Here is a 24,253-nt window from a genome sequence, read left to right as displayed (position 1 = left end):
ATTTTGTTGATTATACCACGGTTTATTTGAACAAATAGTATGTTTTTCCTTTGCCTCCACTTGGTATTCGCTGAAATTCTTATATTTTCCCCGTGCTTTTCCCATTGTCTTTTCACAGAAGGCTGCGCTTAAGGGCGATTTATATTGATTTGCATATTCAAATAGGCGTAATTCTGGGAGGATTTGGGGCGTTACATAATGCGCGTGCACGAGCATTAGTTTTCACGCTGATCGGGATTTATGTAACGGAAGAACGTGGAAGTTGGAGTACGCACAGATTCCTGCATCTGGATTTTTCTGTGCGTAAACACATTTCGGCTTTTGTGCTTACGCCGTGTTATAGTGCGAATTCTACGCACGGCGTTATACATGAGGCCCCTGGTGTCTAACACCATAACTTTGCAATGCTATGGGTTCTTTTCTCCCATCATTGTGCACAGTATCCTCTGCAAAATTTCACTCTATTCTGATGTCAAGTCTTCTCCTTCTTAAGACTTCTGATTTTGGATGTTTTGTTTTTTTTTGCTCTTTGTTCCAAGTGCAAACGTTTTTTGGGATTGACATGTCTTCCTCACATTTCAATTAATTTGTGGTGCATTTTTAAGAGTATTAAATACTTTTTGTCTCTCATCCTTGTATCACATGCACATATACTGTACTTCTATTCTGAACTGGCTGTTAAGAACATATCACCCCTTATTATTCCTATGCAATGACCCTTCAATAAAAGTATTGGCAAGAAGTTAGATTCTTCCTGCAGGATAGCTAAAGATCCTGCATGAAACACCCTATCTTGATATATGACAGGTATGTTAGGGTCGTGCTCCCTTATGATTTGGAATTATAATATTGTTTGTTTACGTTGAGAGCTGTTTGTTTTTGGCTGAAATATTCTGACCCTATATTCTCATTTTTAATTGAATCTACCCTGGTGTTTTCCAGATCTCTTTCATTTTTTTACCTCTGTGAGTTTAAAAGTGAAATAATTTAAATCACACCCATTATTCTCCTATGTACAGTTTGCTTTAGAGTAGCTAGACATATGGGTCTCTCTTCAGGTCTGCATTCATACATACCAATCTTTAATAACCCCAGTGTCTATATATGAGGAGACCCTATCTATTACTTGGGCTGGGCAGGTTGGGGCATTATTATCTTCAGTGATGTTCATGATGGCTCAGTTCTGAAAATGCTTCTGCTGTTGAAGTCCACATTTCTATTCCATCCTCCTGTTTCTTTTTTGATCTGTTATCAGGTGTTCTGATATTTCTTTGTCTTCCTCTCTGTTCTATCACGTTCTTTTAACATTTTCTCATTCTTTGTTCCCACTTTTGTGCGTAAGGCTGCCTCCAAGCTTTTCCCAATTCAGTTAGTTTGTCCTTGTGATCACTGTCTGTTCTTCTTGACTAAGACTTGATTTTTAAGAACATCACTTTTGCTTCTAAAAATCCCAGTCATCAACATACTCAATTAAAATTTGTGTATTGCCTGTATTTCACCCCTTAAATGTTTTGGTATGGTTCTTTATAATGAACACCTTTCTTTTCTTTGTTCTACTAAAGCCACATGTACTTTGTCACATACATATTGAGAATATCGCACAGACCTGGCTTTTGGGCAAGTTGTGTTGCAGTTTCTTTCACGTGTCCCTTCCTTTATACAGATTGAACTTCTCAGATTTTCCTTCTTTACAGCACAGGTTGTTCTCCTTGGGAACAATTGCTACTAACTTGGAAATTTCCTGACTCTTCGTCCTTTTATTTCTGAAAATTCCTTTTCTACTGCCTTATTCTTCTATTGCTATAATTAATGATGAGCATGGATCCAATAGTTATAGTTATATTTGACAATCCTATATGCAGTTTATTTGGACTTGGATGAGAATTGTGACTTGATGTCTAAATAGTGTGTGGTGTTTTTTTGTTTTTTTTTTAATTTTAGAGCTCCTCAGTGTTTGTTTGTTTTTTAAGAGACAGCCAAACAATTACAGTATGAGAAACAAAGTGAGCCATCAGATGAACACCTACGGTAACTTAGCAGTCTCAAAGTCTCCTCCTGGAAGGCCATCATTTTCACTCCAGCCAATTTTTTATTATTATTTAATAGTTATTTAACAATATGGCTTATTAATGCACTCATTCAGCAACACTAGATATTTGTAAAACTATTTTCTTTTTCTTTCGAAGAAAAAGTTACTCTATTGCCCAAACCTTCACTTTTTTCTTTCAAAGATTGTATTGGAACTGGTATTGTATGATGGACATACATCTAAAAATGGCATTAAGTTAGCTGCACATCTGTTGGCTAGAATTATGTCTTTCTACTGTATGGCCACTACTTAAGGAAAAAGAAACAAGGATGGGTTTTGATTCAATCAAAGCAAAACAAGTCTGTTCCATTATCAGCAATAATTGGTTCCTCATTCAGAAGATCACTGCAATAAAAAACAGTATCTGAGTTTGACACCCCGCTATACTTGAATAGAACTCGGTTTTAAAACAAAGAATGCTTAATTGAATTTTTATGTTTAACTTGGAGATGAGTTTAAAACTGATTAATATGTTAATATGATCCACATGGAGTAAATTAACAAATTGATTGTCACTCTGTGTTTTTAGTCAATTCTGAACATTGTGTTTTGGGTTCCAGTCCAGTGTGGGTGACCTCATAAAAAGGGGGTGACAAGCAGAAAAAACATCACTAGCACCTATCATTTTAAAAACGTTTTCATTTAATATGTGCTGTCTTAGCTTGACATTTTTTATTGAATTTTCCAGCCTTAAAACAATACTCCACCCAAAGATTATTTTTTTATATATGTTACGTACCCCACATATATTGTATGGGTGGCTGAAAAAAAAAATAATGTCATGTTTTCATGCAGAACTACAAAAAAGATTTTATAATATTATGGATTGTAAAAACATCCATCCATAGGAAAATGAAAAAAAAAATCACCTAACCCATGTCTCATAATCCACATGTCCGTTATCCATTCATATCCAGAATGCAGTTTTTACTAAAATATTATTAATGCTTACTTCCCTAAAATGAGAAGATAAACAAAAAATACACATTCCCTTAATTCTGTGCATTTGAATTGAAGACCAGACTCTTGTCCATCTATCTGAAAATCAAATTCATTTTAAAGGGACTTTTAACATCTAGAAACAAATTTTCTACTTATCTTACATAATTATAGTGAAAGTGTCACTATAAATACAAGAACATTAATGTTTGATTTAATGTGGCCTAGTATGCTAATAATCCTTGAACTTGTATTATATTTGTTTCTTAAACATCTGTAACTTTGTTGAATGTTACAGCTATAGTTACTGCTCTTTGATAATACATAGTATTTACATTTTTTAAACAATTAAACTCCAAATTTAATCACCCAGCAACACATTTTCTTCTATGCTCAGTACAGACTCATCAGCTTATCTTCTCTTTCACCCATATCAATCTCAGGTGTTTTGGGAATGCCCTATGCTTAAACCTTTTTGGGCAAAAATATTTATATATTTCTCAGAGAACCTTGGATTGAAAATTATTTCTTACACCTTAACAGCTAAATATGTAGTAATACACTCACCTAAAAGATTAGGAACAATTTCTCATTAATGCAATTATCTAATCAACCAATCACATGGCAGTTGCTTCAATGCATTTAGGGGTGTGGTCCTGGTCAAGACAATCTCCTGAACTCCAAACTGAATGTCAGAATGGGAAAGAAAGGTGATTTAAGCAATTTTGAGTGTGGCATGGTTGTTGGTGCCAGACGGGCTGGTCTGATTTTTCACAATCTGCTCAGTTACTGGGATTTTCACGTACAACCATTTCTAGGGTTTACAAAGAATGGTGTGAAAAGGGAAAAACATCCAGTATGCGGCAGTCCTGTGGGCGAAAATGCCTTGTTGATGCTAGAGGTCAGAGGAGAATGGGTCAACTGATTCAGTTCTGAAGGCGAAAGGAGGTCAAACACCGTATTAGTATGGTGTTCCTAATAATCCTTTAGGTGAGTGTATATTGGTTAAACGATGTGCTATACCAAATTGTTTTTAATTCCATACCATTATTTGTATTTGCTTAAAGACTTTTTTGCTCACATGGAAGAATCCTTTTCCACCCTCTTCTCTCAGATTGGAAGAAATGAATTCTCTTTACAAGGATCTGTTGAAAAGTTTTTTAGAGCTTTGCAAGAACAGATTCATTTCATTCTAAAGTAAAAATGTCAGACCTGTGCTCAATTTTTTTATTGCAATTGTTGTTTATCCAAAGAATGAAAAGAACCACTTTAGACTAGGCTCTCTATTTCTATAGTTTTCTATGTCAGAAGGCTGTTAAAATGCTGAGTTTCGTGGAATGTTTTAGAAACATTCTGTTTACTTGGTATGTTATTTACATTTGTTTGATTTAGTTTAGTTCAGTTCTGTTACAATGTTTTATATCCAAATAAAATACAAAAATAGTTGTAGTAAATAAACAGGTTTGTTTTAAATATAATTTTAATGTCTATTTCTATCTTTGCTAAATGAAATTATTATATTAATATGACAGTATTTGGAGTGTCAGTACATACAAACATGGTGCATGTCCAATTAAAAAAATACCATGTACTGTCATAATAATACTATTTTAATATATTGATTCTGATGTACATGTACATGTGAATCTTTTTTTATTTTCAGATGGTGGAATTTGTTATCACTATGTTGCATATAGGCTCTTCAGAAAGTCCATCTTCTGTTTTTTGTTTTTTCAGTGCATGCCTTCCCTAACTGCTAAGGCCCTTGAATCCCTGTGATGTGCACCTTACACCCGCTGAGATTTGACAAGTGTTTTTAGCATTGTAGTACTTACTGTTTCACACTCATTATTTTAATCCATACTTGTTTTGCGAAACAAGCACAAATTGTTAGCATATTAACATGTAAGAAAGGTGTGGTTGAGATTGCAGAAGCTGGAATGATTTTAGTTCAGGAATTCAGTATAAATGTACAATTGATGGATACATTTGGAATCAAGCTTTTGATGCATCTATTTCTTAGATTTTGTATATATTCGAATGCTTTGGCACTTGTTTCTCTTTTGCTCTGTTTCTGTGATTGCATACTTTAACATTCTTTTAAAAAGCCCTGGAGCATTTTCCTCGGTGCAAATACATCTGTCAATCCATTTTCTGAACTCATGTTATTAAGTGAAATTTGCACTGTGTGAGACACAGGCCAAATTGGTGGGTGTGATGCTGCTCCATTACATAGGTAATATTCATTCATGCTAGGTCTTTTACCATGACCAGTTAATACAAATGTGCATCTTTTTGAGATATTGAATGAAACTAGAATGCTAAAGAATATCCAAGTGAACACATGGAGAACATGCATAGCTTGTTCATATATCCCACAGGTCCCTATAATTATAAGGCAGCAGCACTGTGCTACCATGCCATGCTCTTAAAGACTCTAATAAATATTATGTAATCCAGTTCATCTAGAAAATATGTATATATTTATACATTTGTCAAGCTAAACCTATAAATATTATCTTAAAATTTAATCTTGAAGTTACTTTGTAAAATTGTGCACAGTGCATTCTTATTAGTACATTAGGTTTAGAAAGAATTGAAATCTTCCCAAAAGCTGAATATCATCCATCCATTTTACATTCATACTGTAATTCCAATATGTTTGGATTTCATTTTATGATGATAAATTAAAGTATTTTTATGTCTGTTGTGCCATTTAACCACCAAACAGGTCAAATCTCCTTTTTGCATATGCTGAAATATTTAATGATGACATAATACTTGATTATTTTTTTTTTAAATAAATGTATAATTATTCTGTTGTCTTATTTTATTTTGGAATGGAGATTGTAGCTTAGAGAAGTTGTCTTTGCAGCCATGTACACAGTTATTTGTTTATGTTGGTATTAAATGATGAGTCCACTTGGGTAATTCTTTATGCCCTTGGGTTTCAATGTTGCATGACTCCTAACAACAGAAGATAATTCAGAAGGTGTTATTAAACATAAAAGTATCTTGTTCAGGTTAACATAGTTGTTAGAGTGTGGTTTGTTTTTGATATTTTTACATTTATTTACTTTAAACATTACCTTTGTAGCCAGTGTTATGAGAACCTTTTCAAAATGTTTCATTAGATAAAAATGAATAGCATCAAATTGTGTTTTTAGCTTTATTAAAATACCAACAGTATCATTTATTTATATAATAAATAAATATAATTCATTTTCAAATGTGTCACTCAAGCTGATTTACAAGTGGTTAAAGAGAAAAAAAAGTTGCAAAAGGTGTTAAACATAAGCATCCCTAGTTTGTAGGTATCTAATGGCTGAAATGGTGAAGCTAAATGCCCAGTTCTACTGTGGTCAAATGTCCAGAGAGGATAGGAAAAAAAAGAAACTTCAGCAGGTTCCAAGGCTAAAAGACCACTCTGCCTCATCTTGGCATTCTACAGCATTAATGTTTTTCTGTTTATCTGTGTACAGATATTTTAAGTATTTTTTAAATTACTTAAAGCTACAATTTCCTTTTCAGCATTAGTAAAATGCAACACTAATAATGAAAATTCTTTCTAGTCAAGACTTTGGAAGACTAAACAAAGTTTAGATAGCTTTTTAAGACGGTGATTTGCCGAGCCCTAAAATCAGGACACCATTGTTAAAGATTGTGTTTTTTAATATTGTATCTAGATATAATTCCAATACTAAAAAGTACAATAATAGCTTATTGTGTACATGAGTGAATTGAAAATCTAAATTTAGTAAGTACATTGTGGAGTCTGCATCATAATGTAGCTTTAAAAGAATCTGAGAATTAAAATAAATTTAAAAAAAAATGTATTAACCTGGTAACACAAAGAAAATGTAGAAATACAAGTCCTATTAGGTTAAATAGTCCATTCAGTTTTGCCATTTAACCAACACTTTTGGTTAGATAACAACATGTTGAACTGTGTAAAGAACTGAATTCTCACATAGGCAGCACTTTTAAATGTAAAATCAGAAGCTTCAAAAGACAAAATATAGGACGGCATGATGGCGCAGTGGTAGCGCCTCCCACAGTCAAAAGACATACAGGTTAGGTGCATTGGCAATTCTAAATTGTCCCTAGTGTGTGCTTGGTTTGTGTGTGTGCGTGCACGCCCTGCGGTGGACTGGCACCCTGCCCGGAGTTTGTTTCCTGTCTTGCGTCTTGTGTTCGCTGGGATTGGCTCCAGCAGACCCCTGTGACCCTTTAGTTAGGATATTGCGGGTTGGATAATGGATGGATGGATGTTTGTCTATAGCTTTTTTAAAAATAGTACTCCAAGTTAGATATCACAGACCATTCAAAGGAGTTAGTGTCTTTCATTATAATTTTTATTGTAAGCTTACATTTGAATTTTCAAAATCAATTAATTAATTTATTTATTTATAAAGCACTTTAAAAACAACATCAAGGCTGACCAAAGTGCTGTACAATAAAAACCCAACATATCAGACACACAAAAGCAAAGGGTAAATGAAACAGAAACACATAAAAACTGAGGAGATTCGTAATAATAAAATATATATATATATATATATATATATATATATATATATATATATATATATATATATATATATATATATATATATAATACAGATAGCCAACATATCATACTGGGTTAAAAGCCAGAGAGTAAAAATGTGTTTTTAAAAAGTATTTAAAGGCAGTTAGTGAAAGAGCCTGCCTAATGACAAATTGTTCCAGAGTTTTGGAGCTGCAACTGAAAGAGCTCGATCACCTCGGAGTTTGCATCGTGTCTTGGGAACACGTAAAAGCATCTGGTCTGCTGACCTGAGAGAGCAAGACGGTACATAAGGGTGCAGCAGTTCCGACAAATCAAGAAGGGCACAACCATTCAAGGATTTAAAAACAAATACAAGGATCTTAAAATAAATTTGAAAATTAATGTTTATTAACATAACATATTTGAAAGTTTGGATTTATAGGTAGTAGTGATTTGGTAAGTATGTAATGTAACGGCAATCAACATTAAATTTTGTAAATAAACAATATGAGGTTGATGTATACAAGACTGCTCTTTTGCATGTGATGTATGTTGTTAAGGGTATTCACAGATGATGTTTAAAGCAGATCCATCCATAATAATGCAATTTGTAACACATTGTCCCCATCTCTTCTGTGATTTTCTCTCTTGTTTAATTTGTTTTTGTGGGGTCTGTTAGTTCTCTCAAAATGAAAAAACATTAAGGTCTAAAATTGGAAAAAAGAAAACATGTTAGGCTGTCAGTTTTATTAACAACTTTTACATAATCTAACCATGCCTTTATAGTAATAGGAGATACTTATTAACTACGTGTTTTTATACCTTCCATTTCAACATATTTTTCAAGTTTTTGCGAAACAGTCAATGCATGTCAGGAACTAAAAGGGAAAAAACCCAGGAGAAGAGACTTTCACATAAAGTTTTACTGTAGCTTAAACATATTTTTTATAGAGTGATTTCTAATTTAAGCATTGTTTTTATTGTGTTCTGCTTAGCTAAATGCTTTATTTGGTTGACAGCTTTTCTTTATTTTTTAGCTGCAAATCTATTATATGCAAATATTATAATTACATAAAGACAAATATTCATGTTTTTTATGCAGTATATCACCACCAAACTGTAAAACTTAACTTTTATGGAATTTAAAATATGGTCTTCCACTTTTTTTTTTTCTTTTTTTTTTTTTAGATAAGATAAAACTCTGTATATTGGTTACATTAAAAGGAAACAAGCCCTGCAGACTGAGTTGTGGCCCATATTCATGCAGTATGTAGTAGGAAATCTAGTTCTGGCTTTCAATATGATTGAGGATGTTTTATTATTAGTTCGAATTAGTATTAGTACAATCCAACATAATTTTTGTTTATTGCATAATCTGTATTGTGCATCTGCATATACAGTATTAGATTTATTAATACACTAAATTAATACTTGTTGAGATCTTAAACTGGTGTTGTCCCATTTTAAAAAAAAAATGGCTGAGAAACACAACAGTTTTCTTTTGCCTTTGTTCAGTTTATGTTTTACTATTTAATTATGGTGCTTGTATGCAAGTTTTTTTTTTTTAATTATTGATGCAGAAATCTTTAATAATCAATAGAAACAATACATTGTATACTGGAAATGAAAAGATCCAAAAAGACAACTTTGTGTAGAAACAAATACTTGAATGCTAAACTTGTGGCAGTTTATGTCTTCCATTTGTAAACATAGTGACTGTTTTTTGTGCAGATGTCGATAGAGGTTGACATCAAAGGGTACAAGGCTGAGAATATCTCTACATGTCAACAAAAGTCATGTATAATCAATTGTTTGGGTTTGTACACTGAATGTCATTTTCCAGGCTTCTGTGAATACAAGAAATATGTTTGTAGCAACCGAGATAAAAACCTGGTACAATATATTGCACTAATGCAGCAAATATTATAAGTTGAATTTTTTACACAATTCAAATAGTAAAAAAGACATTTTGACATCTTTCACAAAAAAGAAATCTTTCTTAAAAATCAGCCTTGAAAAAGTATAAGTGTATTCATCTAATTTTTCAAATTATGTTTTTAACATTAAATCGGAAATGGCCTCAAAAGTGCATTACATTATCAATGATGGCAGAACAGCACACAGATTTCCTAAAGCTTTTTTGTGACAATGTAATCTTAAACACACTAATCATAATATGCGTAGTTCCATTATTTCTGACAAGGGTTAAATTACATACTAAAAATGCTGCACATGTGATATGATTTATGTGTTCAGGTGAATTTAGTTAATATATACAGTAATTTGTGAAAAGATTAGACAGTTCTAAGAAGGATTTTTTTTCTTTATTTGAGCAGTGAAGGACTTCAGAATTTTATTTGCTGAAGTTTGTTTGCAGAAATTCACATTACACTGCAGTTACATCCCCCACCCCTTACTGTAGCAGGTTAAATATATGATGTATAGTATAATAATATGTAATCGGTTTGTAATGTTTTTCTGAGTAAACTAATAAACTTTATTATAATTGCTATAGAATTTTAAACATTTAGAGTATAAAAATTGCTTTTTGGACTATTGTATTAAATTTAAGACAATGTCCTACATGTGTTTCTCTTTAAACAGGAATTCTTTGACCATGCAAAGAAGCTTTGGGATGATGAAGGAGTAAAGGCTTGTTTTGAGCGGTCAAATGAATACCAGCTCATTGACTGTGCGCAGTAGTAAGTATATAAAACTGCTTGTTTATTTTTTATGTATGTTTATAAATTTGGGGGTTTATATAGTGTATACATAATATTACTGTTCGTGCATGTGCATACTGTACATATGTTATATATTTTTTTGTAAAACGTGTAGAAACCAATTGGAGCTTCTGCCTTCTACATGTTTAGCTGCAACATAAGTTCACCCTTTGGGTTTTCCAGTGCTCTCAGTTTTTGTGTCACTTGTTTGGACTGTGTGTAATGTCTAGGGAGGTTGAACTTTCAATGTTTTTTGACTTGCATCTCCTGCTGCTGAAGTCTGAATGTTTCTTAACTAAGGGAGTTGTTGTCATAGTCATTTCTTAGTCAGTTGAATACCTTTGCAAATAGCATATTTCATTTTTTGGCTTTAACAGTATTTGCTTACAAAAAATTGTCTTCAAATGCTTAATTCCTGAGTCTGTGGTTTTGGAATATGAATACAAATAGTGAAGAACAAAGTATAATACAGTTTAAATAATTTAAAGGGTCATAATAAGTTAGTAAGGCACTGTCAACATCTTATTTATGAAAATAATCTATGAAAATGTTTATTAAAACATTTTTAAGTGAACTCTTAAAATCCCTTTAGTATATCAAAAGAGAAAAAAAAAACACTGTTTTTCATACATATTACTTAAAATCATTAGGACAGTTTTGAAGAGAATAAGCCATAGCTCATCAATCCCTATACAGCTAACTTTTGTACAGTATAATCCAATTTAGTTTTGAAGGTTCCCAAATTACTACTATCCCTACTACTGATTAATAATTTATTCTAAATATCTTTTTTATGTGAAGAAAAATTTGGTAACATTTGTGAAAAGCTTGCACTGTTCTCTTAACCTTTGTTTAAACAACAATATTCAGCTCTTTCAATATTCACTCACAGCTGCTAACATCTAGTCCTATAATAAGTTAATGAGCTGATATCTTTTTTCTATTATTGTTATAGTATATTATATTTGTAATAGAGAGAGCAAAGCTGCATACGCTATTCCAAATGAAGCCTTACTCTATTGTATTGTATCATTAACAAAGAACCTTCCTTAACTTGTACTTGACATATTCTCCTATGTAACCTAACATAGTAATTGCCTTCTTAATCACTTCTATACACTTTTGATGTGCACAGTGCCAGGTTTCTCCTTTCTTACTTCATACAGCATATGTAATATGTTACATTTATTTAAATTTAATTTCATCTGACATATGTCTATGGACGTCTGAATCCTGTCCAGGTTTATCTGTAATTGTTCTCCTGACCCTAGGATCTGCTATTCCACCTAATTTAGTGTCCTCATTAAACTTCTTTAGAGTTACATTATTTTTATTGAAATTATTAAAATAAAATAACATTCCATATAAGCAAGTCAAGTTTTACAAAAATAGGTTCGAAAAAAATCAACCCACACCCCTGAGAAAGAGAGCTAGGCCAACAGAATAAAACTTTAATAGTAGGAAAAATGAATACATAAATAAATAAATGAATAGAATAAAAAAGGGAAGAGAATCCACTTCCTCAATTTAAATGCTTATTCTAAAATGCTATTGATTAGATCCTGCCAGGTTTTGAAGAAGTTTTATGCAGATGCTCTTAGTGAAAATTATATTTTTTCCAATTTCATATAATATATAACATCAGTTATCCACTGACTTAAAATAGGTGAATTGAGCATTTGAGCAAGATATGTCTACATGCCAATAGTTAAGTAAAGGCAATTACAGTTTGTTTGTCCTTCTTCACTTTAAGCCCATCTGGAAGTACACCAAACACAGCTGTTAGTGGATTAGGAGGGATTGTGACTTCAAGGCTGTCTGAAAGGCATTTAATGATTTTGGTTCAAAGTGATGTTAATTTGGTGCATGTCCAAAAAATATGGCCCAATGAGGCTGGAACTTGATTGCAACGTTCACAGGTTGGATCTTGCCCTGGAAACATTTTGTACAATTTTAAATGAGACAGTTGTGCTCTTTATGTAATTTTAAGTTCGATAATTGTATGCTTTGCACATATGGAGCTAGAGTGAATTCTGTGCATGGCTGCCTTCCACTCCTTTTCTGAAATGTTGAATAAGAGATCCTTTTCCCACTGTTCTCTGGGATCTTTGAAAGGGAGGGACTTTAAAAGGTTTTTTGTATTGCATAAATGCTGTCGGAGTCCTCAAGATTGATCAATATTTTTTCCAGAATAGACGTTGATGGGAGGTGAGGAAAATTGGGCAGATTTTGTACATAGATTCTAATTTGGAGGTAGTGAAAGAAATGTGTTGCTGGAAAGTTAAATTTGGAGTGTAATTGTTTGTAGGATGTGAAGACGTTGTCTATGTATAGATCTCTAAGTAATTTAATACCGAATGTTTTCCAGACATTAAAAACTGCGTATGTTTGAGTGGGTGGAAAAATGTGGTTATCATGCAGAGGTGCCACAGAAAAAACTTCTCTGTCTTGAAGTACTTCCTACATTGGTTCCATGTCCTGAGTGAATGAAGCAGTTGGCGTTGTTAGTATATTGGCAATAAATTGTAGTTATGGGGGTACAAAGCAAGGAATATAAAGATGCACTGCAGGATTTTATTCCTATTGCAGACCAAACCTGTGTATGTTAATTTATTTGTGTAAATGTCCAGGTTTTTATAGCTTGTATATTTGCTGCCCAGTAATAAATTTGTAAGTTCGGTAGATTAATGCCACCTTCTGCCTTAGGTCTCTTTGGATACGTGGATGTTTTGAATTCAGATAAATGAGGTTATAATTGAATGTAACTTCTTAAAAAAATATTTGTGATGTATATTGTAATGTTTTAAAATAGAAAAAGAAGCTTAGGAATGATATTCATCTTCACAGTGCTAATTCTTCCAGATAAAGTGAGATGGAAAGTAGACTCTATATGCAAGTCTTGCTTAATTTTTTCCATTCATACAGCAAAATCTTGTTGATAAAGAGCTTTATGTTTACTTGTGATGTTTATCCCTAGTTTTTTAAAACGACCTGTAATGATAAAAGGGAAGGTGTCCAATCTAACATTGTGTGCTTGAGAATTCACTGGAAATAGCACACTTTTATTCAAATTAATTCTGAGACCACAAATCTTTTGAAATTATGTTAGTGCTGTTAGGACTTGTAGGCACAGCATTTTGTATATATCTGATATATATAGTGCCATATCATCTGCATATAGTGAAATTTTCTGTTCAAGTCGTTCTCTGATAATCCCCTTTATTTCATAAGCATTTGGACAGTGAACTGGCAGTGGCTCAATGGAGGTTGCAAACAGCAATGGTGACAAGTGGCATCCTTATCTAGTACCATGTTTTAGTTTGAAGTGGTCTGAAATAAAGTTGTTAATACAAACAAGTTTCTGCACTGGTGTATAATTTTTTGATCCATGCACAAATGTTTGGGCCAAACCCAAATGTCTCCAATGTAGTGAAAAGGTAGTTCCTTTCATCTGTATCAAATACGTTTTCTGCATTCAATGATAATAATATCCCCATGGTGTTAGACTTTGAGAGTGAATATATTACATTAAGCAGTCGTCAAAGATTGGAAGCTAAGTGTCTGCCTTTAATAAATCCAGTTTGGTCTTGTGATATTATCGTAGGAAGCACTTTCTCAATCCTTCTAGCTAGGACTTTGGACAGTATCTTAACATCATTATTCAGAATTGAGATTGGTCTGTGGGATGCGCATTGTAATAAGTCCTTATTTTGTTTAGGAAAGGTGGTAATGAATGCTTGGCAAAAAGTTTAAGGTAGAATTTTATTGTCTCTAGCTTCTATAAATGTTGCTAATAAGAGAGGAGCTAAGTTTTTTGAATTTTTTTTTTTTTATAAAATTCGGCAGGGTATCCATCAGGGCCGGCTTTTTTCCCACTCTAAAGTGAATTTATAGAATCTAGTAAGGTTTATAGAATTCTTCTACATTGAGAGTATCCAGTTGTGGTATCTGGCATACATCCAAAAACGCATTTTAAAATTGTCTAACTTGGAAAAATTTCCTCTCATCGTAATCCTTTGTTATCTTGATAATTTTCCACCCAACTGCACAGTGCACCTTGAATACCTAGTTCTTTCAGTTTGATCACTAGCATGCTTATGTGGTAATTTAGCAAAAGTCTTCTAAAAAATAGATTATTAGATAGATACTTTATTAATCCCAAGGGGAAATTCACAAAAATAAATAAATAAAGGTACTATAACCAATATTGTATATAAGTGTTCCACTTCCTCACACAAGGATTGGCCTGATCCCTTTCATTTAAGTATATTTTATTAATTTTCTGAATCACATTGCCTTGAATTAAACATAACAAAAAAGAATTCATCCAATGCTACTTCCATTCATTTATGTTCCTAAGAAAATTAAATTCATATTAGGATCCCTTCACTACACAATGTATAAAGCAATTTGAACAAAACCAGAGTACAGTGATCCCTCGCTATATCGCGCTTCGACTTTCGCGGCTTCACTCCATTGCGGATTTTAAATGTAAGCATATCTAAATATATATCACGGATTTTTCGCTGGTCCGCGGATTTCTGTGGACAATGGGTCTTTTAATTTAAAGTACATGCTTCCTCAGTTTGTTTGCCCAGTTGATTTCATACAAGGGACACTATTGGCGGATGGCTTAGAAGCTACCCAATCAGAGCATGTATTACATATTAACTAAAACACCTCAGTGATATAAGATATGCTTCCCGAGCGGATTGTTTGCTTTTCTCAGTCTTTCTCTGACATTCTCTGCGCCTGACGGAGGGGGTGTGAGCAGAGGGGCTGTTTGCACAGAGGCTGTTTGCCTAGAGGATATGGACGCTCCTCTAAGAAATGCCGCTTTATCGCGGTGGCCCAAAAGCACGTATTGATTTTTTGATTGTTTGCTTTAATCTCACGCGCGCTCGCTCTCTCTGACGTTCTCTGCTCCTGACGGAGGGGGTGTGAGCAGAGTGGCTGTTTGCACAGAGGCTGTTTGTTTAGAAGATACGGAGGCTACTCTAAAAATGCTGAAAGATTACCTTCACATTGCTCCCTTCTTTGCGGTTGCTTTATCGCAGTGCTCATACTTAAAAGCCCAACAGCACGTATTGATTTTTTGATTACTTGTTTTTCTGTCATGCTCTTTCTATCTCTCTGACATTCTCTGCTCCTGACGGCGCTCGTTTGAAGAGAAGATATGTCTGCATTCTTTTAATTGTGAGAAAGAACTGTCATCTCTGTCTTGTCATGGAGCACAGTTTAAACTTTTGACTAAAGGGTGTTATTTCATGTCTAGAGGGCTCTAATAATGTTAACAATGTGGGAAAGTTTATAAGGGCTTAAAATATATAAAAATAACCATACAAACATATGGTTTCTACTTCGCGGATTTTCACCTATCGCGGGGGGTTCTGGAGCGCAACCCCCGCAATTGAGGAGGGATTACTGTATTCCTTAGTTCTAACATTCAGGTGGAAATAAAAGTTTGACTGAGGCCTGTCTTGTTTATTTTAAAAAAAACATTAGGGAATTCTTGTGAAACTCTTAGAACGCTTTGATTCTCATCTTGCAGGGAAAAAAAGTTTTATCTTTTCGAATTTTAAATAAAATAATGCATAATTTTAAGTTTTCAATAAGAGCAAGTATGATCAAGCAGTGTAGTAGAATATGTTGTAATAGATATTTCTTGAGTGTTCTCTCAGTCCAATTTGATGTTACTCTAAATAATGCTGTTAGAGTATTTAGTGTAATTATAAAAAAAAACTATCTGAAAAATAAGTAAAGATTTTCCCAGCTGCTTTGAGCACAGGAAAATATTTGAATATATTTGTTGTGGAAAGGCACATGTTTGATAACACTATTCAGATCTTATGTGGAATATGTTTTGGATAATGTTGGTCAGGATAGATGTTTGCAATTAACATTTTTAACTGAATTATGCCATGCTTTTAATAAATGAATAAAGAATACTGCTGCATAGATTGCTGATTGTCAATCATGATTACATATTTTGGTTAAAAGTCCAGTTCCCAATGTTTGTTTCTCATCTAGGAATACATTTTTTGGGTTAAGTCTGTAAATGTTGTATTTTTGTCAGGAGATGGTATAGTTTAACAATGCACATTGTTGGAAGATTTGAAAGTTTGGTTTGTTTTTTTTGACGGTGTTTGTTGTTTGCATGTAGTAAAAGTATTGTGCTGCTGGAAGTTTATATCAGTGAGGTAATTGTTCAAATAGTGTAAACCTGTTGTCAATGTTGAGGTCTCTAATATTAAGTAACTTAATTCCACACAATTTCATTAGTTATTTATGGCTGTTCACAGAAATGATTGACAATAGCATCTGACTATTAAAGTCTTTTACTATATTGCCTCCATTTATTGAGCAAGTGTTGCACCATCAGATTATGGGTAAACTGGCAATTATCAGCAAGTGCAAAACCATAGGGCATGGCATATAGTGAAGAGTCAGGATGGGATTTCCTTTCTAGTAGTAACCAGACAGGTAGTGTTTCAGTGGTTTCTGCTTCTGTCCATAATCCTAAAATATATACAGTATATTTATAACCCAGTAGTAATATTAATTAAGTAATGCCATACCCCTTCTACTTGAGGGATTTGCAGTAGAGACCTAGTTTAATATGATGTGCAAGAGTGTTCTTGGGGAACATTATACTCTTCTTCAAGCTTATTCTAAACCCAGTGATCATATACAATTCCTCCAGTACATTCAGTACCAGTGACAATGATGCATAAAGAAATCATTTTTGTTGAAGTCCTTACCTTAAAGTCTCTTGCCTTTTTAAAATGGAAGATGGTCACAGGTTCAATATTCTGAACTTGCTATGCCGCATTGTTATCAACGTAAACAGTCAATGTGGCTCACAGCTGCATGTGGACTGTAGCACAGACCAAAGCGAGTGAGGCTGTGTTTGGTGACATGTTGGGGACGGGCACATGAGTAAGCAGTGTGCATGCCTCGAGAGCAAGGGTTACAGTATGCAGGTGGAGCTCTGTTGTGCGTATCCCATGATGTGGGAGGAGGGTTAGAGTTGGTGGGCGGGGCTCTGTCAAGTGTATCCTATGGTCTTAGAGTTGGCGGGCGGGGCTCTCTGTCTTGTTTGCGCTCGCTGTCTTGCGTGCCCTTAGTGAATTATATATATAGATATGTATTGTGTATATATTTATACAAACAAAAGCTTCTAAGCTAGATCTTAACAATTGAATTCCTGCACATACGGTGAATCCATCCTCAAATTAGCAGAGAGAACAGATTTCCCACTTCAGCTCCATAAAAAGCATTTCCTACATCCAATAATAGCAGGATTTCTGGAAGCTCAAATACTACAGGAGTATATATTGCAATAAACACTCGTTAAAGTTTTGATTATAGGTGCGTACCATTAACAAATGCAGATTTTTCTCATGATATAGAAAGAATCACTTAATGTTTTTGTTTTGCAAATATTTTCACCAGGACCATTGTTGTTAAAGTGAGAAATTGGTCTATAGGATGCCTGTCTTGGTGTTTAATGGTATTTTCTATAGCTTTCTAAAACATAAGCAACAATAATGGAAGCTACTTTAACAAACACATTTTTATAAAAATTGCACTGGATATCCATCTTGGCCTTTCATCTTTCCTTCTTTGCAAGAAATTTTTAGCATCTTGGATTTAAGAGAGTTTTATTGGTACAGAGCTGTGGCATTTCTCTTTTACTCAGGAAAGCACTTGCTTCAAGGCTTGTTTCCATTACACTAGCTTGTATAAAGTCTTATAACCCTCCATAAAGATATTGGTTATTTCATTTTGTCTGTAGGTCAGACTACATTGTTAATCTATATGCAATTTCATTTCATACTTCCCTCTTGTGTATTTGTTCAGATAAAATTGAATTAGCCTGAGAATGATGCGACTTATCAGTTGCACTCTTGTATTCAAAAAAATTGAATTTTGTTTGAAAATAAAAACCTTATTTGGTAAAACACACCATTGGACTATCTTATATGTATTTGCTCAGTTTTAGAGATCTCAGTAAATTAGTTCTGCTGCTGTTCTAGGTTGTAATTTACTTTAGCATATGAAATAATTTATCCCCTCCAATATTCTTTGTTTCCTCTATGTCTGTTGAAATATATTAGTCTTCATTAAAATATCAAATTGTATAGTATACAAATTAATTTAATAAAAATCTATATTGACTGTAAAAGCAATAGTATTATAGTTAATTTTAATAAAAAAAACATTTGTTAATGAAATGCACAGTCAAAATTAGGAATGTTATCTCAGCAGTGAGTTGAGAATAGTTCCAAGAGGTAGTTACCCTTGATAAAATTTGAATTACTGTCATTGAGCACATGAGCAGAAACAGTAGGATCCCTAGTGAGAGCACCTTCTAGCACTCTCCAAGAAGGCTTAATAATATGACCCATTTGTCAGTGCGTAAGCACATAGAAGTGTTAGATAGATTGTTAAAGCACTTCGCCCTACTCAAAGTCACTGAGAGGTGACTCCCCCGTTCACTAGGCTAAATTCCAACATACACGTGCCAAGTAATCACACACCTGCCCAGCACCTCTCACCCTGCACAACTCTAAAGTAGAATAAAATGCAGCGCTGCTCAAGAAGTTTGCTTCCAGAGTCTGTGCTATGTATTAAGATGAACCTCTCTGTGAACTGGCACCTAAACGTGGTGGAGGGGTTTGTGTATCAAAGTGATTCTAGGGTCTATGTTGTTTTGAACAACTGCCCCTGGTAGAATCACCTTAGGCAAATTGGTCATGGCTGAGGGTCTAGAGGAAGAATGGTTGACATGACCATTGTGAAGAAAACGAACAAGGACATAGTATCCTTGTCTGGAAAAGGGAAACCCGGGCCCTGCCCAAGATCAAGACAACTCGGTGAGTGCCTGGTTGTCGGGATTCACCTATGGGAATGTGAACTAGCTGGGTAAAGTCCAAAGGAGCAACATGGGTTTATCCTCCAGTGGGCCCACCACTTGCAGGAGGGGCCATAAAGGCTTTATGGCATGGGTGGCATTTGAAGGCAAGTGCCTTGGTGGACCAGTCCCAAGCTACCAAAACTGAATCTAGGAACATGAAATGTGAACTCTGTGACTAAGAGAGCACCCAAACTAGTGTTTGCGAGGTTCGGTCAGTATATCTCATCATTCCTAATTACCATTTTACCCATTGCCTTCATGTCCTCTACAGCTGATGCTGGAATTAATTTTCTTGTATATATAATACATGTGTTTTTTTTCTTTTGCTGTTTCTTTCTCTGCTTCTTAATTACCCAGTACAGAACTCTATTAAATTTTCAAAAGGATCTACAACTTTTAGTGAAGTTATCCATCATTGTTTGTAATGTACTTGAGCCTATTGAGCCTATGCTCAATGCTCAACACTCCTCAATGATCATTTCTATACTTCAACGTTAGTCTCTTTTATTATTTGTCTCATTTGCTCAGAATTTGTCTTCACTGAGTTTCAAATCCAAAGTTATGAAATGTTTTTGTCTTTACCTTCTTCCAAAATACTGTGAAGCATGTGATTAATTAAGTCTTAATAATCTCTACCCCTGAATTCAGTTGTGATTATGCTTTCAAATCTGTTTTAACATACTGATAAAAAGGTAAAAAAATGTAAATGTATGTAGTTCCCATATTTAATTTAAAGCAATTTAATTTAAATAAGCAGTGCCCCAGATCTTGGAAAGTACTTGCAGGGTATTTGGGGTCAGTTGACTCATTAATTTAAGATACTGGGCATTAAACTAATGATTGCCCCTGTAAAAGTGCTTTCTTAATTTTAAAGTAAAATACTAGTCAAATGATTGAAATGATAATAAATAATTCTTTGCATTTATATAGCACTTTGAAATGATTTGAAAAGCACATTTTCAATTAAATTAAAACATCATTGCTTTTGTCTGTGCAAAAAAATTAGAAAAAACAGACATAAATCAGTTGATGAATATGTTGTTAGTAGTTTACATTTTATAGTTCAAATTTATTGTCACATGTACACAATATAATGAAATTGTAACTGTTATGTTTCTCACAGACTAGTTAGAATATCAAATTACCAACCAGAGGCAGTGAATGTAAACATGAACCATTAATACAACATCATATATTTTCATGGACAATATATAGAAGTAGTACTCCTAGAGTTGGCAGTATTAGTGGTCTTGTGACCTTTGGATAAAACTGCCCTTGAATCCAGTTCTTCAGTTAGTAATTCTTGCATTATTGGGGAAAAGTGACTGTGCAGTATAGTTGATTTCTTTAATAAAGCTATTTAACTTTTTAAGGCAGCTTGAATTATGTATAAAAAGAGAGCTGTCTGAGTAATATTCTGAGCTGACGTCATCAACCTCTAAAAGTGCTTTCTTGTCTTGAGCTGAAAAGATGCTGCACCAGGATGTAATGTAACCAGTGAGGGTGGGTTCCATTGTGCACATGTAGAAATTAATAAGTAGAGATGGAGATACTGTGCTTTTCTTATATGTCTAAGAAAGTAAATACAATGGTGAACCTTTGTAATCCGAAGCCAACATGTGTGGTGCTCACTTTAGAACATCAGCAATAGTAACTTCAACAGATGTAAAATTGTCAACCATTTCCATAGCATTTAGCATTCTCTATGTTCCTGTTCTAAAAAGATACAAATGGGAAGTGGTCCAAACTATCTGAGATATTGCATTTATCATGTTGTAACACTAGTTTCTTAAAGCACTGTATCACAATATAAGTGAGCGCCAATAGGCACTAATCATTGAGATGATCCACTTTTGTATTTTTTGGCACAGAGAAAACTGATGTAATTCTAAAGCAGGTATAGACCATTAATTCTCTGCTCAAGATCAGAAATGCAGCCTTCAGATCTGGAGACAAGGGCAGGGTGACCAGAGCCAACCTGTCTCGTGCTATGCTAAGTGGGCATACTCGCAGAAGATCAACAAACAATTACACGTCGTATGTGGCAGGGTGTTCAGGCAATTACAAACTACAAGCCCAATAAAATGGTGATGCCTCCCTTCCAGATGAGCTGAACAATTCCACGGTTTGAGGCACAGAACAAAGAGCCTGCGAGAAAAGCAACACCTCCCTCCACTGAACCACTCTGCCTCTCCATAACAGATGTGAGGAGGACTCTATCCAGAGTCAATCCAAGGAAGGCTGCAGGACCTGACAACATACCTGGTCTTGTGCTCAAAGAATGTGCAAGTCAACTGGCTGGTGTCCTCACAGACATCTTCAACACATCTCTGAGCCAGTCGTCAGTCCCAACATGCTTCAAGTCGACCACCATCATACCAGTGCCAAAGAAGTCATCAGTGACATGCCTGAATGACTACCGACCAGTTGCACTCACACCAATCATAATGAAGTGCTTGAAAGGTTAGTCATGTCACACATAAAGACTAATCTCCTGCCTCCCTTGACCCTCTTCAGTTTGCATACCGCTCAAACAGGTCAACTGAGGATGCCATATGCTCTGCCCTTCACATCTCCCTGACACATCTGGATAAAAAGACACATATTCATAGACTTTAGCTCTGCCTTCAACACAATCATCCCTCCAAATGAGCAGGTTGGGCCTAAACACCACCCTCTGCAATTGGATCCTGGACTTCTTGACAGAGAGGCCCCAGTCAGTTCGGATGGGCTACAACACTTCCAGCATCATCACACTGAGCAAGGGCTGTGTGCTTAGTCCACTGCTCTTCACCCTGCTGACTCACGACTGCACAGGCACAACACCAATCACATCATCAAGTTTGCGGATGATACGACGGTGCTGGGACTGATAAGCAGGGATGATGAAAGAGCATACAGAGATGAGCTGCATGGTGTGAAGACAACAATCTATCTCTCAATGTCGACAAAACAAAAGAGATAATCGTGGACTTCAGAAAATCACGTCCTGCCCACATCCCGCTCAGCATCGGTTTAGATGTGGAGATTGTTAGGAGTACCAAGTTCCTCGGTGTGCACTTAACTGAGGAACTTACGTGGACACATAACACCTCATCACTAATCAAGAAAGCCCAGCAGAGACTACACTTCCTGAGGCGGCTGAATCAAGCACGTCTTCCCCTTCCATCCTCACCATGTTCTACAGAGGCACATAGAGAGTGTCCTGACCAGCTGCATCACTGTCTGGTATGGCAACTGCAACATATCCGACCGCAAGCGTGCAAAGGATAGTGAAGACAGCAGAGAACAATTGGGGTGCCTCTCCCTTCACTACAAGACATATTTTACAAACGCTGTGTCCGCAAGGCCTGCAGCATTGTGCAGGACCCCTTACACCCCTCACATGGACTTTTCACACTTCTGCCATCCAAGAGAAGATATTGCAGCATGCCAAATCTGCGAGGCTGCAGGAGAGTTTACCCCAAGCTGTTAGACTCCTTAACACCAGGCTGCCCCTCTTCCACACGGCCTCAACCTCCTCTACAAAACAGAACTTTTATACATGAAAACCACTATCCTGCAAAGAACTGAAAATCTCATACTGACCTCTAAGGATTTATGAAACATTCTGACCTGTCATTGTTTACACACGTCTTAAACAACTATTATCATACACTGATAATTTCTGTATTATCTATATCTATTATTTATTATTTATTTACTTATTATATTACATATCTTACACATCAATATGCTGCTACTTGTTTGTCCTATCTTTGCACAGGTTTTAATTATAAATTTTAAAATTTTTATTCTATTTTTAATTTACTATTTGCACATCATGTTGTTACACTGTGGACCCTGAGCTTCGCAATTTCGTCTATCTGTATACTTGTATATGGTTGAGATGACAATAAAAGCATCAAGTTTGTTTGTGAGAAAGACAGTGGATGTAACCGGATAATATTATTTAAAGGTACATAATATTTGAGATATAGAAGACATGGTCAATGTCTGTATCACTAGAAAACAGTTATTTCTTCTCCAAACATCAAGTTTGATATCACCTTTTCACGTATATATACAGGAAACTTTCATCAGCATATAGTGTACTAATAATACACATCATACATACATACATAACAATCGTAAAAATTTAAACTGTATAAACAGAAAACATTTATCTACATTATGGCTTTTTCATCAAGTTTGGAAAATTGGTTTTACCCGTAATTGTTTTTTTTTAAAAGTATTGCATGATTTAAGCATTGTAATGGATGGCCGGCCATTTATCCCGGCCAATACCCCCAAGCCGCCAGGTGGAGCCCTCCTTGCAGCATGGAGGTCCCCAGAAGACCAGCAGGGCATCATGGACATTGGAGTTTTTATGCAAAGCCCTGCTGGATGCTGTGGGGGCCACAGGAGGGAGCTGCAGGGAGGACCGAGGGCTTCTTCGTGCCCTGTGACCCGGAGGTTCGTCACAGGAAGAGCGACGGACTTCCGGGTTGAAGAAAGGGACTATTTACCCTGACCCGGAAGGGAAAAGGACTTGTGGACTATTGGGCAGTAACACTTCTGGGTCAGGAGGTATAAAAGGATTATGGGAACTCCCAGACAACGAGCTGAGCTGGGTGGAAGGGTGGCAACGCGTCTGGGAGCTGGAGGATTGATTTATTGTTTATTATTGTGTAGTATTGTAATTATATGAGTATTGTGGAGAAGAGTGTGCTTTGTGCACTGTGGCGACAAAATAAAGTCGATTGGAGGACTTTTACCTGGTGTCTGGAGTCGTGGACAGGGGTTCAAGGGAGCGAGGGCGCCCCCTATCGTTCACAGCATATAAACTTAAACTAAGTTACAGGAGGTCAAATCACATAATAATGTCTATTAAATTGCTGAAGGTGGTTGGGAAGATGTTTGCTTGGAAACTGGGTAAAAACCATTTTCTAAAATCATTTCATTTCTGAAGTGTCAAGTCTGCTCATCCTCAAATCTAGAGAATAAGTTTACCTATCTGTAATTTATCACAGATCTTTAACATATTAGTTGAAAGTGATTGTAGTATTTTC

The 24,253-nt window shown here is 35.1% G+C and overlaps 1 protein-coding gene across 3 annotated transcripts in view; it reads left to right on the top strand.

The window, feature by feature from the left end:
• The window catches only part of gnal (guanine nucleotide binding protein (G protein), alpha activating activity polypeptide, olfactory type), a 331,272-nt gene that overhangs the window by 207,166 nt on the left and 99,853 nt on the right, over positions 1-24,253 (top strand). For all 3 annotated transcript variants that reach the window (XM_039754752.1, XM_039754754.1, XM_039754755.1), the window contains one exon: positions 10,164-10,261. In XM_039754752.1, the coding sequence (XP_039610686.1) occupies positions 10,164-10,261 (98 nt within the window). The remainder of the gene's footprint in view (positions 1-10,163; positions 10,262-24,253) is intronic.

This window comes from Polypterus senegalus, chromosome 5, assembly GCF_016835505.1.
Source record: "Polypterus senegalus isolate Bchr_013 chromosome 5, ASM1683550v1, whole genome shotgun sequence".
NCBI lineage: Eukaryota > Metazoa > Chordata > Cladistia > Polypteriformes > Polypteridae > Polypterus > Polypterus senegalus.
The sequence above is the reverse complement of the archived record's forward strand: the minus strand, read 5'-3'. Positions and strand labels throughout refer to the sequence as shown.